The sequence below is a fragment of the Cnephaeus nilssonii genome, assembly GCF_951640355.1.
Source record: "Cnephaeus nilssonii genome assembly, chromosome: 20".
NCBI lineage: Eukaryota > Metazoa > Chordata > Mammalia > Chiroptera > Vespertilionidae > Cnephaeus > Cnephaeus nilssonii.
Genome location: NC_137091.1, coordinates 7,035,669 through 7,051,149, shown reverse-complemented (window position 1 = coordinate 7,051,149; position 15,481 = coordinate 7,035,669). Strand labels below are relative to the sequence as shown.

At 48.1% G+C, this 15,481-nt stretch overlaps 1 protein-coding gene across 1 annotated transcript in view; it reads right to left on the bottom strand.

Moving 5' to 3' along the window:
* Window positions 1–215: 215 nt before the first annotated feature.
* The window catches only part of ITFG1 (integrin alpha FG-GAP repeat containing 1), a 54,956-nt gene continuing 39,690 nt past the window's right edge, over window positions 216–15,481 (bottom strand). The window contains exons 13-18 of the mRNA XM_079799957.1: window positions 10,814–10,857; window positions 7,378–7,456; window positions 5,603–5,727; window positions 4,967–5,049; window positions 3,577–3,694; window positions 216–574 (exon numbers count right to left, since the gene is read on the bottom strand). Of these exons, the coding sequence (XP_079656083.1) occupies window positions 515–574; window positions 3,577–3,694; window positions 4,967–5,049; window positions 5,603–5,727; window positions 7,378–7,456; window positions 10,814–10,857 (509 nt within the window). The 3' untranslated portion in view covers window positions 216–514. The remainder of the gene's footprint in view (window positions 575–3,576; window positions 3,695–4,966; window positions 5,050–5,602; window positions 5,728–7,377; window positions 7,457–10,813; window positions 10,858–15,481) is intronic.

Below are 15,481 nucleotides of genomic sequence, written 5' to 3'. Positions count from 1 at the left end.
TCCCACCGCCTGCGAGGGTGGGACCAGGGTTCAGGCAGGTCTGTCCCGCGCGATTCCAGAGCCGGATTCCCAGCCACCACACTGTTTGCCATCGGTGAGGCCCCGACCTGCCTCACCGATGGGGGAAGGTTGGTAACGTCACCTGAGATACGTCACAAAAGGGTGTCGTTGGGGTGAGGAGCGAGACCAAGTCAAGCGGAACAGAAACACCTGCTCATTTAAATAGTTTATTTACAGGCTTTCCCATCACCATCATTCTACTACGATTACAAACACGTACACTGAGTGCATGCACCGCCCACGAAGGAAGAGAATGCTCACCACAATGCGAAGACCCTGACCGCTGGCAGAGTTCCAGAGGACCCGGCACCTCCGACACGCTGACCTCAGCACTTCCCCAAATCACAAAGGACGCATCACTTAGAAACAACGTTCAATCCCCCCTTTCCTGGCCAAGCCAAAGCCAGCATTTCGTGAATCAAGCGAGCGCCATCCACGCGCTGTGCCAGGCAGGTCACATGGCGTCGAAGTGGAACCGGTGGGCTTCCTGCCGCTTCTCTCTGTCGTCCGCTTTCTGAAAGAGACAGCAGAGTCGTTTATAAATGGCAGGAAGTGTCACCGGACGACTCAGTTCTGGGATAAAGTGGTTAGTTTAGAAAAGCCCTCATCAATGAATGGACACAGGTGTGATTCTGGAACAGTCTATGCACGGTTTTCAAAGTTTACAGGAGTGATTTTATAAGTAACTAGAGGCCCGGTGCACGAAATTCGTGCATGGGGGTCCCTCAGCCCAACCTGCACCCCCTACAATCCAGGAGCTCTCAGGGGATGTCCTACTGATGGCTTAGGCCCACTCCCCGTGGTTCTCTACTCTCTGCGGGCCTGGAGGTTTCGCTGCAGCCATGGAGATGAAGCCCCCATGCCCTGCTCTCCGCTCTCTGCCTGCCTCCGCCATGCACCATGCGAAGGAAGCCCCAATGCCCTGCAGTGTGCTCTGTCTGCCAGGCCTGGGGGCTTCGAGGATACCGACACACTAAGGAAGCTGCCTTGCCCTGCTGTCCGGGCTCTGTTTGCTGGGCCTGGGCTTCCCCACTGCAGCTGCGCTAAGGAAGCCTCCATGCCCTGCTGACTGGGCTCTGTCTGCCGGGCCTGGGCTTCCCCACTGCCGCGCTAAGGAAGCCTCCATGCCCTGCTGTCCAGGCTCTGTCTGCCGGGCCTGGGCTTCCCCACTGTAGCCACGCTAAGGAAGCCTCCATGCCCTGCTGTCCTGGCTCTGACTGCTGTGCCTGGGGGCGGATCAAAAACCCCTCCGGAGGCGGATCCAGCCTCGCTGCTCCTGAGGACAGGCCGGACACTCCAGCAGCGGAGCTGAGGGGACTGGGTGCCATCTTGTGGCTATGGGGGCCGTCATTTTTGTTGCGGAGGTACGGTTAATTTGCATATTACTCTATTATTAGATAGGATGACATACACTGACTCTAAAAGCCAACCAGAGATGTTCCTTAAATGCTTCCTTTTAATTGTGTATTATTTATTTGAAAGTAGGAGGAAACATGAGATTCTGTAAGGATGGAACCAGCGATTACATTTCTCCACTCCTACCCCTGCCTGATGTTAACCAGTGCATCCAAATTAATCATATTAAAGTGCGTTAATTATTTTGGGGTTACCCTATTGAGTTAGCAGAATTGACTCTGTTCCCAGCAAAGTACTGTACTTTGAGGGATTAAAAAGACCCTCATTTTTGTATTTTGCTCTCAAGGAACTTAAAGTCTAGAAAGAAAAAAGCCAAACATACTGAATAATATTTCAGAATAAAAAGTGAAAAATGTGCCTGGCAGTTGATGACCAACAGATGAACCAGGAGGTCAGGGTTCAATTCCAGTCAAGGGCACAGGCCCAGGTTTGATTTGGGCTCGATCCCCAGTGGGGGGCATGCAAGGAGGCAGCTGATGGATTATTCTCTCTCTCTCTCCCTTCCTCTGAAGTCAATACAAACAGACATATTTAAATGGAAAAATGCTGCCAATGTCCTGAGAGGGAGATGACTTTGGATGAAGCTGGAGGGCGCGTGTGGGAAGAAGGAAGCCCAGTGGGTGCTGTGATTAGGAAGGGAAGGAAGGAGCAGCTGGGTGGGTGCGGTGGGCGGGAGGCAGGCAGGGAACCAGCGCCAGGGAGGCAGCACACACGTTTGTGCGTGACCCTCTGCGCCAGGTGGCAGGGGGTGGGAGCCCAGTGTGCCGCCCGCCATCAGATCCCGAGAAGCTAAGGGAGTGACCGTCTCAGTGTAGGTGCTGAGCTCGGGGGGTTTCGGACCGCGACGGGACCCAGTTCGAAGGCCACCCTGGTCTCACCCCTTAAGTTGGTCTGAGAATGAGCTGACTATGTAGCTCTGTTACCATATTTCTCATGTGAAAAGAGTGATATTTTTGAAGAGAGAAGCCATGAACATTTGCCAGACAGGGAACGTGTTCTCTTTTTCATAAGTTAGAGGTAGCAGGTGGTGATTTTAGTGGACGTTTAGTAATTTATGGCGAGCATGGCAATACAGAGGGCGGGTGCAAAAAAGAAATACTTTTGGGACACGAAGGAGCCCTTTTGGGAAAATACTGCTGCGACCTGCTAGTTAGGTACTTTATATTCGTGTACACGTGGAAACTAGCCTTTTCAATTTGCATCTAAACCGCCAATAACTGTGGCCACCGCCTGGACTCCTCACTGGCACTGTATGGAAACCTACATATTTGGAGTTTTGCTTTTCATTATTCAGGGTGTTACACTGAAGCGCAGAAATCACTTCAGTGCAGAGAATACTTGACAGAAGGAAGATGGGCCACTTCAGCTCCTCGCCCCCCGAGCTGGGGCCCGCTGTGAGCCTCTGTGGGCTCTGTTCTTCTCAGGGACAGAGAGAGGGGGAGAGAGAGAGAGAGAGCGCTCGAGAGAGGTGTCATTCCCGCAGAAGGCCTCCGCGGCTCTCCCGGGAAATCATGAACACTCATCAAAAATGATCATTTTTTCAGGCCATTAGGACATTGTTTCCAATTAAATTTTTTCCATGTACCTGGTTACTTGGGGCGATCACTACCACTATTGTACATCAACATTTTAAAGTAAATCGTCTCCTGTGATTTGTATGACCTGCTGAGACATAGCACCTTAAGGGAATAAAAGCAAGTATCAATAAGATGACGTTATGGCTCTGGCCAGCGTTGCCCAGTGGTTAGAGCATTGGTCCAAGCACCGAAGAGTCGAGGGTTTGATTCCTGGTCAAGGGCACGTACCTGGGCTGCAGGTTCGATCCCTGGACCTGGTGGGGGCACGTGCGGGAGGCAACAAATCGATGTCCCTCTCTCTCACATTGATGTTTCTCTTTCTGTCTCTCTCCCTCCCTTCCACTCTCTCTAAAGCCAACGGGAAAAAAGTCCTCAGGTGAGGCTTAACAACAGCAACAAAAAGACATTATGGACAGGAATGGAAACATCTGAAAATCTTACTCATGTCAAAAAGGCTTAAACACGGTGTTTTAAAGAGCAGTGCGTTACTTAGCCAGCGTTAGCGTCTCGTTCGTGAACGGACCTTCTCCTGCCAGTGCAGGGTGCCGATGATGGCCAGGATGAACACGCAGACGCCGATGAGCGCGATGGCTGTCAGCAGGACGATGTTACTTGGCGTGAGGTACAGCTTGGCACTCCAGCTGCCGAGGACAACAGAGGAGTCAGAATGACCATTTTAACTTAAAGATACAATTCTGCTGAGACCAAAAAGCAAGACAGCTTATGAACGAAGCAATCCATTCATTCACGTCACTCCTCCGTCTGACCCTGTGTTACCAACAAACAGAAGCCGCTGCGTTTGGGCAGGACTAACTCTCGCTGGCCCTGAGGGTGCAGGTTTCATCCGCGACCTGGAGTCGGCAGGATTTCTGATGAGGTGCTGTGACATTTCTCCTTGGTCCTGTGGACAGTACTCTGAGGGACATTTGTCAAGGGTTCTTGGGGGAATGTTAGACGCTGCTTTCACATCCTGCTTGCCTTCTTAATTCGACACCTTGAACTCTACACTGGTAGCCACAGGATTTCGGTAAGATTTCCTTATCATCTTTTCTTGGACCTCTGCTCACAGATGTACTACGACCAACTAAGCCAACCATGTGACCAGGTGGGTGCAGAGATGGCCTGTGGGGACCCTGGGCCGTCCCTGTGTCATGGTGGACGGGAGGCCCCTTGCAGAAGCACCCGAGGGAGTCGCTCTGTGTCAGGGCAATAGGCAGCTTTAGCGTAAACAGAAGCAGGTCTTTCTTTGGGCAGCCCACCCAGCCAGCACCTGCACCCCGGGAAGCCTGAGGCAGGCACACTGCAGGGGGTTCCACACAAATCACTTCTGTTCTCCCCAGAGAGGTAATGGGTATATTTCCATTTCAGAAGTTTAATAAAGGTACAATGGTTCTGATGAATGGCAAGTAGCGACTGACGTATTTGGGGCTAATTAAAATTTATTGATCCACAAGTTAGTCTCTAGTGAGTAAATCTCAAAATACACCTCAAAGTAAAATCAATTTGGCTTTTATTATGTCCACAAATCTGGAAGGAACATTTCTTCAGAAAGAACAAGAGAAACATGAAAAATGTGGAGATTGTAGAGGAAAGCTGTGACAGAGTTTTCCAGAAGCTCAGGAGTGAAAAGATCTGTGCTTATTAGAAACCCAGCACCCTGACATGCTGGATTTACAGCTAGTAAACTGAGGACCGATTTGTTTAAGTGGGACATGTAGAAACCTCTCATGGTTAACCTGCTGGTTTTCGGATAAGGTTTAATTTGCCTGCATGGGAGCGCCGGGCGCTTGGTATGGGGTGTGCAGTCACGGGGTCTGCGGGAGGGGTGCAGCGCTGGCCCGCCCTCCGGGGGGAGCACAGCAGGGAGCGCACAGGACAGACGCCGGGTCTGGGCAGAGCTCAGGCGGCCTTACCTCCGAGGCATGTCGTGGGGATAAGGAATGACGATCAGCTGGGAGTTGGGGATGATGGCGGTCCACTCCTGCTTCCGCACCGCCTGCAAGGAGGAGGGAAGGACTCAGCGTCTAGTCCGCTGCACACTTGCCTCGCGACGAGGAGCGGACGGGTGCTCTTGGGCTCCGTGGAGCCCTGGGCCCGGGAGGCTGTGTCCACGTACTCGGCGCCCCGGCAGGGCGCCTGGTGCTGCGGCACAATGTGTGCGATCTCTCAGGGAAGGACTGCATTCCCGCCTCCCGGGTGCGTTCCTTCAACAAATATTATTTATGCGCGGCAGTCACTGCTTCCAGGGCTGCGTACGGAGGCCGCTTGGGGCTCAGAGCGGAGGGGGTCTGACAAGCACGTGAGACTCTGAGTGAGACGGCGAGGAGAGCGGGGGAGGGCAAGGCTCACGAGGCTTATGGAGAGGAGACGGGAACTCTAGCTCCCATTAGGACGTGCTCCCGCCAGGCCACCGCCAGTAATTCTCTTTATTTGCATCACTGCAACTCAACTCAATTCAATTCAGTTCAACTCAAGAGTTTGAATTCAAATGTTTGAATAGTGAGTATTAGAATATAGGTTAATTGTAAAAGAAATATATTTGTACTCACCTTCTCTCCAGATGGACGGGGAATCCCGACATAGAGATGATCAAGGAAATTTGCACTTCGACCTAAACCAAGTACATTGTACGGCAGCTGGAGCGCTAGGTGTGCCGACTGGCTGAGTTGTCCAGCTACATTTATTAAAAAAAAAAAAAAAAAAAGACCCTTTGGAAACAATGCTCTCATCAAATATTAAAATGATATACTTAAAAATAGGAATAGAATTTCATGAGGCAAAATCTTTTGTTCTAACAAGTTTGTCACTACAGTTTCTAATTTTCCTTGATTTTTCAGAATACGTCTGACTCACTGCATCTGTGCAGATGGGATTCCTAACTGCTGAGCAGCTGAATGAGCTGCAAACTTTCTTACTGTTTCTCATCCGTTCTGTGCGTTATGTAAGTCATTCATTCACGCAGTCATTCGGTTTTTGTAATTAGACCGAAAGGAGGTATCAGTTGCTGCTTAGAGGTAGTCTGTATCTTCTCTCCGTCCCTCCCCCCTTTCTTGCCTTTCAGTGAGAATGAAATCACCATCACTAATTAAGTACCCCTCCGCCCCCCGCACTGTGGACGTGGCTCTTCCTGTCAGACCTTTAGTTGATGTGAGATTAAGGTAAGGGAACAATTCTTGCAAAAATTCATTTTTTCAGAGAGAAACCATGTCATGGGCATTCCAGAGGGCATTATCGCTCTTTCCATTTTCTTTTGTTACCGATTTGTTTTTTGACACAAAAATATGCCTGAATAATGTTCGCTCAGCGAAGAAGGAGAGCCCCAGCGAGTCCTGGCTTAACAAGTTTCTGAATTAAAACGTAAAGAAGCGATTTGTTCAAACCGTCTGTGTCCTCATTTACGTTTCCCTGACCAGCATAGTCTATTAAAGTATTTGATTATAACTGTTTGCCCATTTCTCCTTGAACTTTGAAAGCTTTTATTTTATGGATATGTGCTGAGGCAGTAGCATGACAGAGTGTAAACATGTACAGTTAGCTGAAAGGAGACTCACTGGGAGGTACTTCTGTGAGGCCGGCATATACAACAAGAAGGGCCGTATAGTGAGCTCTCCCATACTGCGGGGTCCATAAAAATGGAGAATAAAAGCAACTCTGCTTATGCTTCTTCATGGCTAGGCCTCTAGCGTCTCAGAGAAGCATTAATATGTTTGTTATGTTCCCTTTTCTTATTTAGAGAATCGGAGCAATCACAGTGTGTTTACTGCGATCTAAACCCCATCTCAGGCCGCCAGCATCTGTCAAAAGCACACATCCCTCGCTTAGTCTTATTTCTTTTTCATCTTAATGGCGTTTCTTTTTATTATTGCTTCAGAAGTATAGCCAGAGTTTTTCTTTATGATCATATATCAAAACTAGCTCTATGTAACATTCTAGCTTCTATTCCACTGGGAAAAAACTAGGATTACTTTAGGTTGTAGATTGGATTCCTAATTTTTATTTCTCCTGAGAGGAGCTTAGTTAACTAATTTCTACTTCACAATTCGATCAAAATAACGCAAGTAATTTCTCTCAATCTCTGTTACTTCAACTGAAAAATCGGGTAACAATTTGGCTTCATCACAATCGGGAAATTTGAGGAATTAGTATTTGTCACGAGGACCGTCTGTGATCTACTGATGTAAGTCTACAGAAAGACTAAGTGTAATATAAAGGTGAAGATCTGGTGAGGGGTGTGAAAGCGGGCTAATTTTTGTCACCAGTTTACTTTGCCCATAGACGGACTACAGGTGTTCCTGTGCGTTGTGAGCCTGGCACCCCGTCTTACCCGAACCGTTTTTCGGATATCCATTTGCATCCACAGTTGTGTACATGATGTACGGGCCGGGCTGATTCACTCCAAAGGGCTGCAATGAAAAGAAAGGTAAGCCTTGGGAAGTGAGTGAGCCATCTTGTTGGACATCCAGGCACTAATACTGTCTATCACATACGGTCAGCATCCTGAGCAGCTCTCCCCAGAGGACTGTCACTCTTTGAAGTCTGGCAGCCCCCTGAGAAGCCCCGCCCTCAGCATGTCTGCATTCCCCAAGTCTGGAGCTTGCTCTGTGTGAACAGCCCTACCAAGCGGGACTGTTTGTTAAAAACAATCTTCAGCAATTGTTTACACTGAGACTGCCCGAGGCTGTGCTATCAGTTTGGACTCATGTGAGGTTGGCCAACTCTTAAAAGGAAAAATGCAAATGAGATATTCAAATGGTAGCTGTGAGAAGCTCTGACATATTCCTGGGAATCTAGTAGGCCACACATAGGTGCATCACTGTTTCCAGAAAAAAGATCTGACAAGGCCCTAATATTTGAAATAATGACATGAAATTTCCTGCACATTAGTGACACACATGAAACCACAGATTCAGGAAGCTTAGAGAACACCAAAGAAGACAAATACCTGAACACCTATACCCAAGATTATCGTATTCAACCAGCAGACAGTCAAAGAGAAAACCCTGAAAGCCTCTAGAGAAGAACAGAGAGATGCCTAGGAGTCCATGTCAGACTAGGATACAACACGAACACTCCCTCGAGGGGGGAGATTATGGGTCAGTGGTGGGGCCAACACGAGGGCTCTGAATTTGCCTTCAGAAGCCCTGGGAGCACAGGTTTTGACTAACACAATGCTGTCACTTGGCCGGCAGGTGCAGCAGGAGAGTGTTTTAAGGTTAGTGGCAGAGATGATGGGTGACAGACGTGATGGATGGCTGATGTACAGGAGCTGAATAAGGAGGGAGGTAGAGACAAGAGTGGGCTGATGCAGGTCAAGAGACTAATGCCTTCAAGCTGAACAGGTACAGTTAGAGCAGCAAGAGTGAGAGGCTAGAAAACCATGTGGTCGTCAGAGCTGGATAAAACGCATTGATTTCAGATTAAAGTGGTTCTGGTAGCGAAGGTCCAGAGTGTGGCCGTGGGAGGGAGTTGCTGACGTTGGGTAAGAAGAAGACTCTTGAGCCCTAACCAGTTTGGCTCAGTGGATAGATTGTCGGCCTGCGGACTGAAGGGTCCTGGGTCCGATTCCGGTCAAGGGCATGTACCTTGGTTGCGGGCACATCCCCAGTAGGAGGTGTGCAGGAGGCAGCTGATCGATGTTTCTCTCTCATCGATGTTTCTAACTCTCCATCCTTTTCCCTTCCTCTCTGTATATATATAAAAAAGAAGAAGACTCTCAAATGAAGATAAAGGCATCTGGGTGGGACTAGTTGCTGGCCTGAGCGATTCTTCCTCTCTCCACAGAGACAGGCTGCCTGTGTCAGGCGGGAACCCGCAGGCAGCAGGAGAGCTGTTCAGTCATGAGTTAACTTGGTTGGTGTGACACGCGGGTTCCCCCTCTCGGTCTCACACTGGGTCACGTCTGATGTGACACTTCCTATTATGATGCCAAAGCAACATAAACACCCGCTCTTCCAGGAAACGGGCACTTTCACGAGGGGCATCCACCTGGTCCATGGCTACTGGGCAGGAGGGTATGCGGCTGCTTTAGGTTGTCACAAAGGGGTGGTCTATGGTGTTGGCGAGGAAGGAGAGCCATGCCTGTGAAGGGCAGTCCAACAGGGTCTGAACCCCAAAGGAAGTAATAAATGGGCGAGCAGGGGCAGAGGCATCACCTGCAGACAAGCCCAAAGGTGGGGGCCGCGCGAGTAATCCCGTGGGACCCCCTCTGCCTGCGGGCTTGATGGGACTCCCACACGATTCTGTTCCCCTGCAACAGAGTGGCTTTAGGAGGAGGAGGATGGGGCGCTGCTGGTCTTAGAAGGACCACCTGCCTCCACTGCAGTCCTTCCTCCCCAATTTCCACTAGAACGTGTGGGTGAAAGGAATGGTCAAGGTCAGCCTCAAGTTCTCCACTTGACCTGGTAGGGAAGTGTCAGTGAGGGAAGGTGGAGGGACAAAGGACCTGGACTTTCCACAAACTGGGCAGACATCACGCAAATACCCACAGCCATCTTTAGCCTCTGATGAATTACATCTGCACCCCACTTTTTAAAATCAACCTGATGTTTTATAGCAGTTTTTGATTCGCTGCAAAGTTAAGTGGAAAGTGGAGCTCCCATACACTGCCTGCCTCCCTCCTCCCAGCTCCGCGCCCATGTACATGCTGTGATGGCGGAAGCAGAGGGGTCTGGCCCGGCACTCATGCGCACTCACAGGAGACGCAGTAGCACAGCACCCAGACTCCCTCCAGGACGAGCACTGAGTCTCCTCCAGCTGCTGGCGCGCACGGCTGGGCATCTGGGCTCCTACCTACACGCAGCTCTGAGGGCCTGGCCTGCAGGAGTTACACCCCGCCCCGGGGTGCCTGCGTGCAATGCTGCCGACAAGGAGCACAGGGGCCCGGCCCCTCTGCCTCCTGGCAGCCGTCGCTGAAGGACCATCCTCGCTTCTGTTCCCCACACATCACGGTCAACTCCTCCTCCTGGAACCTGCTTTCCTCACTCGCTCAGGGGGTCACTCTGAGGCTGGGCCTCGATGGAATCTCTGGGTCAGGGTCTGTTTCCTTGTGTCTCAGCAGTGCTGATAGCTCTATGATTTTGGACAACTGAATTTCCCGGCCTTAAGTTTCCTTACCTTTAAATGGGGGCTAATTCCTTACAAAACAAGGGCGAATGAGGACCCAGGCAGGGTATACCATTACACACACACACGCGCACACACACACACGCACACTTTCAAATATAATGCAACATTCTTATAATTTCCATGAATAGGCAAGTTAAAAAATGAAGCCTAATTATTTTCACATTTTGTTATTTCACTGAAACATTCCACAAGACATCAAGTCAATATTAAGACTGTACAAAAAATTTCATTAAAAAATTCATAAGCCTGACCTTGTGTTATATACCAAGTACACAAAGATGACCCATGCTTGCCCTGAAGGAGTACAGTCTGGTGTGGGAGGCATTGAAGAGAGCAGGTAAGTCTGATCAGGTATTGTACACGCCTAAAGGGCAGCAGGAGGCCCAGGAATAATGGAGGGTGGCCATTTCCCACGGACATCAGAGAAGGCGTTCTGAACGAGAGGGACCTTGAGGTGACAAGTCTCCTAGGAAAGGTGCCTCCTTCCCAGCAAGCTCTTCTTGAGCACAGAAGGATACTGTAGTCACTCCTAAAGGGTACTGACTTGATTGTAACCTATAACAACTATTTTGTGTGTATCTATTTATCACGCAAAGAATTTCTCAGAAATATTGACAACTGAAGAGTTTACTTACTGTTATCTTACGAGGACAGTCATTAGAACAGAGGCCACTAAGAACTGTGGAGAAATAAAGAAAAGGATACTTATTATCCTATATAATAAAAGCATAATATGCAAATTGACCGAATGGTAGAATGACCGGTTGCTATAACACACACTGACCACCAGGGGGCAGACGCTCAACGCAGGAGCTGCCTCCTGGTGGACAGTGCACTCGCACAGGAGGAGCGCCACTCAGCCAGAAGCCGGACTCATAACTGGCGAGCGCAGCGGCGGAGGTGGGAGCCTCTCCTGCCCCTGCTGCAGGTGGACAGTAGAAGCGAGGGGGTCCCAGACTGCGAGAGCCCTGGACTGCGAGAGGGATGTCTGACTGCCTAAGCCAGCAGGCGGACATCCCCTGAGGGGTCCCAGACTGCGAGAGGGTGCGGGCCAGGCTGAGGGACCCCTCCCTCCCCCAGTGCACGAATTTCGTGCATCAGGCCTCTAGTTACTGATAAAATGTAAACTTATATTTAAAGAAAACTCTTACTGTTTCACCTAAAATCTATTAATATGCTCTTTTGGTTGATAATCACAAGCAGAAACCAATTCATTTCTTTAGATCTGAGTAAATTAAATTTTTGTTGTTCACTTTATACCAGGATTTCAAAAGCCTTTGTGAAGCAATCAGGATGCTAATATATAGGTGAGGTAATTCTGGTTACATCCAGCTATAGCTACTGTGGGCTTTATTTTCCAACTGGTTAGCTCCATTTCAAGGATGAATTGGAATCTGACAAAAGTACCAAATGCAAACCAATTAAAATGCCTGCTGAGAAAAACAAATAGAACATTTAGTACTTTATGTCTCAAACTAGACTTTTCCCATTTATATAGTCAAAATTTCTGGTCACAGATTTTGGGCACGTTTGATAACTGCTATAGAAAACATAACTATAAAATAATTGATGAGTCTACCGTACAACAAATATACAAAAATAATGACACATTTATTCTATAGTCACCCACAAAGAGAAGGCGAGAATATGTGAACAGTCTTTATAGAAGTAACCTGAGTATGAAACACAGCCGTGCTCCTGCTGCTGCCAGTGCGGTGACGCCGTGTAACAAAGTAGACATGTGCTAGGACACATCCGAGTGTCACGAGTTGGAGAGAGCTGACAGTTCCGCTCAGCACGCATGCATTATCTCGATAACAGTTACGAATGTGCCAGTTCACACAGGTCCATAGGGAAATGGGTTCTTCTCTTACATTCTGTGACTATAAAATGAGGATTGTTCTAACAGAAGTACAAAGGCACTAAGACATGAGCATGACTGTTTCATCACGCGAGAAGAGAGCTGCTTATTCACACTGAAGCATGCATGTAACTTCATGTTTACATTACATACAACTTCAGGGAAGAGTGAAGTAAAGTTTTCTACTTGCAACATAGTTTTCAATGGTTAAGTTGCTTATCCTGGGACAGTGACTGGTTCTCACTGTTTTATTCTCAAAGGTTCTTTTGTTTGGTTTTTTGTTCATCTTTCCTCAACTCTAGGCAGACATTAGTATTTATTTTCATTTGTCCCAAAGTGATTTTCACACACCTTCACTGAAACCATCATTTTGCTGAATAGCAATGAGTTGCCCACGAGTCTGTTTCTGACTAGCAGGTAGGCTCTGCATCATTTCCTCACCATCTCAGGGCCTACGCCAAGGTAGCTGCCCAAGAAATACTCGTGACAGCAGGAAAAGATGGATTATTCAATAAACGGTCCCAGAGAATGGGCTACTTGGAGGAAAATGAAGTGAGACTATAACGTATAACATAAAAATTACATTTGGCAATGACCCAAATAATATCAAGAACTCTTACATTTCAATAATGAAAAGACAATCCATTTAAAAATGAGCAAAAGATCTGAACAGGCATCTCTCCAAAGAGGAAGAGAGAGACGAGTTCATGAGAAGGTGAGCGGCTTCGTTCGCAGCGAGGGCAACTCGCACCAAACCAGCAAAGTGCTGCTACTCAGGGTCCCAGAGCGGAAGCACCCAAACACGCCCTCCACAGGGGCTCTGCACACGCCAGGGACAGGCTCCGCCCCGCACAGGGAAGAAGTCCTGCCATGGGCCACCCCACGGGGCAGCCCTGAGGACGTTATGCTGTGAAATAGCCAGACACAGAGGACACATGCTGCCTATCCCACCTCGTGAGGTGCCCGAGGAGCCAGGCTCATGGAAAGTGGAATGGCGGTGACCAGGGGAACACTCATCCCCAGTGCTTCTGGGTTTAGCTTAAGGCGTGGCAGGGACCGCGGAACTACCTCTGGGAAGATTATTAAGCATCATTTTCACAAACTTCTTTCCCTGATGTGTGGTGAGTGGCGGACTCTGCACAGGGACTTGTCACTGCTGCCCTTCCTTAGTCCCTGCAGGAAGACCGCGAGGAAGTGCAGTGGCCCCCTATTCAGAGGAGCCGAAGCGGGGCCAGCACGCCACGCCAGGCACAAAGCTCACGGAGCTCTGAGGGGCCACGTGGCCACTGGACACTGACTCGCCTGGAAGACACGTTCTCCTGCTTCAGGGGAGGCGGGAGAGACGGCACGGCGGGATGGCTGTGTTCTCTGTACGGGGGTGCTGTGTCTTGTTCAGCACACTTGAGAATACCAGGTGTACCGGTTAATAATGCGGATTTTCTTCAATCGATGGAGTTACACATATGTTGATATATATGCAATTTGATATGTATGCAATTTTGTTGTATTGACAGCAAGCTTCAAAACTTCATATGTCAAATTTGCTAAAGGTATTAACATCATAGATATTTTTACACTTAAAAAGGTCGAATTTTATGCCAAAAAAAGAGCATTTGCGGGAAGTTTTTATTTATTACTTTATTTTGAAGAAGAAGTTATCGTGTATTTTGGGAAGCTTATGGTGAACATGCTCCATCTCAAGATACTTGTGAACGCTGGTTTAAATGCTTTAAAAATGTTGATTTTGATGTGAAAGACAAAGAACGTCCAGGTCAACCGAAAAAGTGTGAAGACCAACAATTACAAGCATTATTGGATGAAGATGTGTGTCAAACTCAAAAACAACTTGCAGAAAGGTTAAACATTGCTCAGCAAACAATTTCCAATGGGTTTAAAGCAATGGGAAAGATTTTAAAGGAAGGAAAATGGGTGCCACATCAACTGAATGAAAGACAAATGGAAAACTGAAAAGTCATCAGTAAAATGTTGCTTCAACGGCACGAAAGAAAGTCTTTTTTGCATTGAATTGTGTCTGGTGATGATTATTTTGAGAATCCCAAATGCACAAAATCATGGTTGATCCAGGTCAACCATCAACATCAACTGCAAGGCCAAATCGCTTCAGAAAGAAGATAATGCTCTGTGTTTGGTGGGATCAGGAAGGTGTGGTGTATTATGAGCTTCTAAAACCAGGTGAAACCGTTAATACTGATCACTACCGACAACAAATAACCAATTTGAACCACGCTTTGATTGTGAAACGACCAGAATGGGCCAGAAGACACGGCAACATAATTTTGCTTCATGATGATGCACCATCACACACTTCAAAACCAGTTAAAGACACGTTAAAAGATCTTGCCTGGGAAGTATTAACCCACCCGCTGTATTCACCAGACCTTGCTCCTTCAGATGACCACTTGTTCCAATCGATGGCACTCGCACTTTCTGAGCAGCACTTCAAAACATACGAAGAAGTGGAAAATTGGGTCTCTGAATGGTTTCCCTCAAAACAAGAAAAGTTCTATTGGGACGGTATCCACAAATTACCTCAAGATGGGGGGAAATGTGTAGCTAGCAATGGACATTACTTTGAATAAAGCACTTTTGATGTTTCTCTTGAAATTATCGTGTTTCCTTTGATTACAAAATCTGCTATTATTAACCGGTACACCTAGTATTTACTCAAAATTACATAATGGGCTCTCTTTTCATTTTTGTATAGAACAAGCTAAAAATTGGCTTGTATCCTGTATCTATTTTTGTTTTTTACAAGACTTCCTCTGTCAAATTTGAAGTTTCATATTGTATGGCCAAAAATGATAAGATTTCAATATCTTGTAGATACAAATTACACATATATTACCGAACATGCATTCCTTGGTTTTTAAAAGATTCAGGAAGGAATGAGACCAATGCTTGAGCGTCATTAATATTCTGCATATAATACTTTATACACCTGGGACTGCGAGCGCTTCCCAGGACACGGAGCCTCGTAGCCTTGGGCGGCGGCCGGGCCCGGTACCCTCAGATGTGGGTAGGAAGTCACGGGCCACAGCCCCAGGAGACTCTTAGGTTTTTACACTGTTTACACGCAACTTTTCAAGCACACACCCTAGAACAGTATAAAGAAGCCCACGGACATGCCACCCAGCTTCAACTGTCAACAGCACGTGGCCAACCACGTCCACGGGCCACTTCCTGCTCCTGGGCCCCGGCAGGGGAACCTCAGGCCTGCGTTCCTGTGCAAGCACGTGGCGGTCTAGTTGCTCCTTCTTTAAGGAGGTGGTCCTCTCCGAGCAGCCACGGTGTGGCACGGGGTGGCCACGGTGTGGCCACTGCGGCCCTCGTGTCTGGTCTGCTTCAGGGAGAACAACCGCCCTAACTGGACCAGAACTCAGTTGTTTTATTTGTTATTATTTTTAAATTTATCTTTATTGCT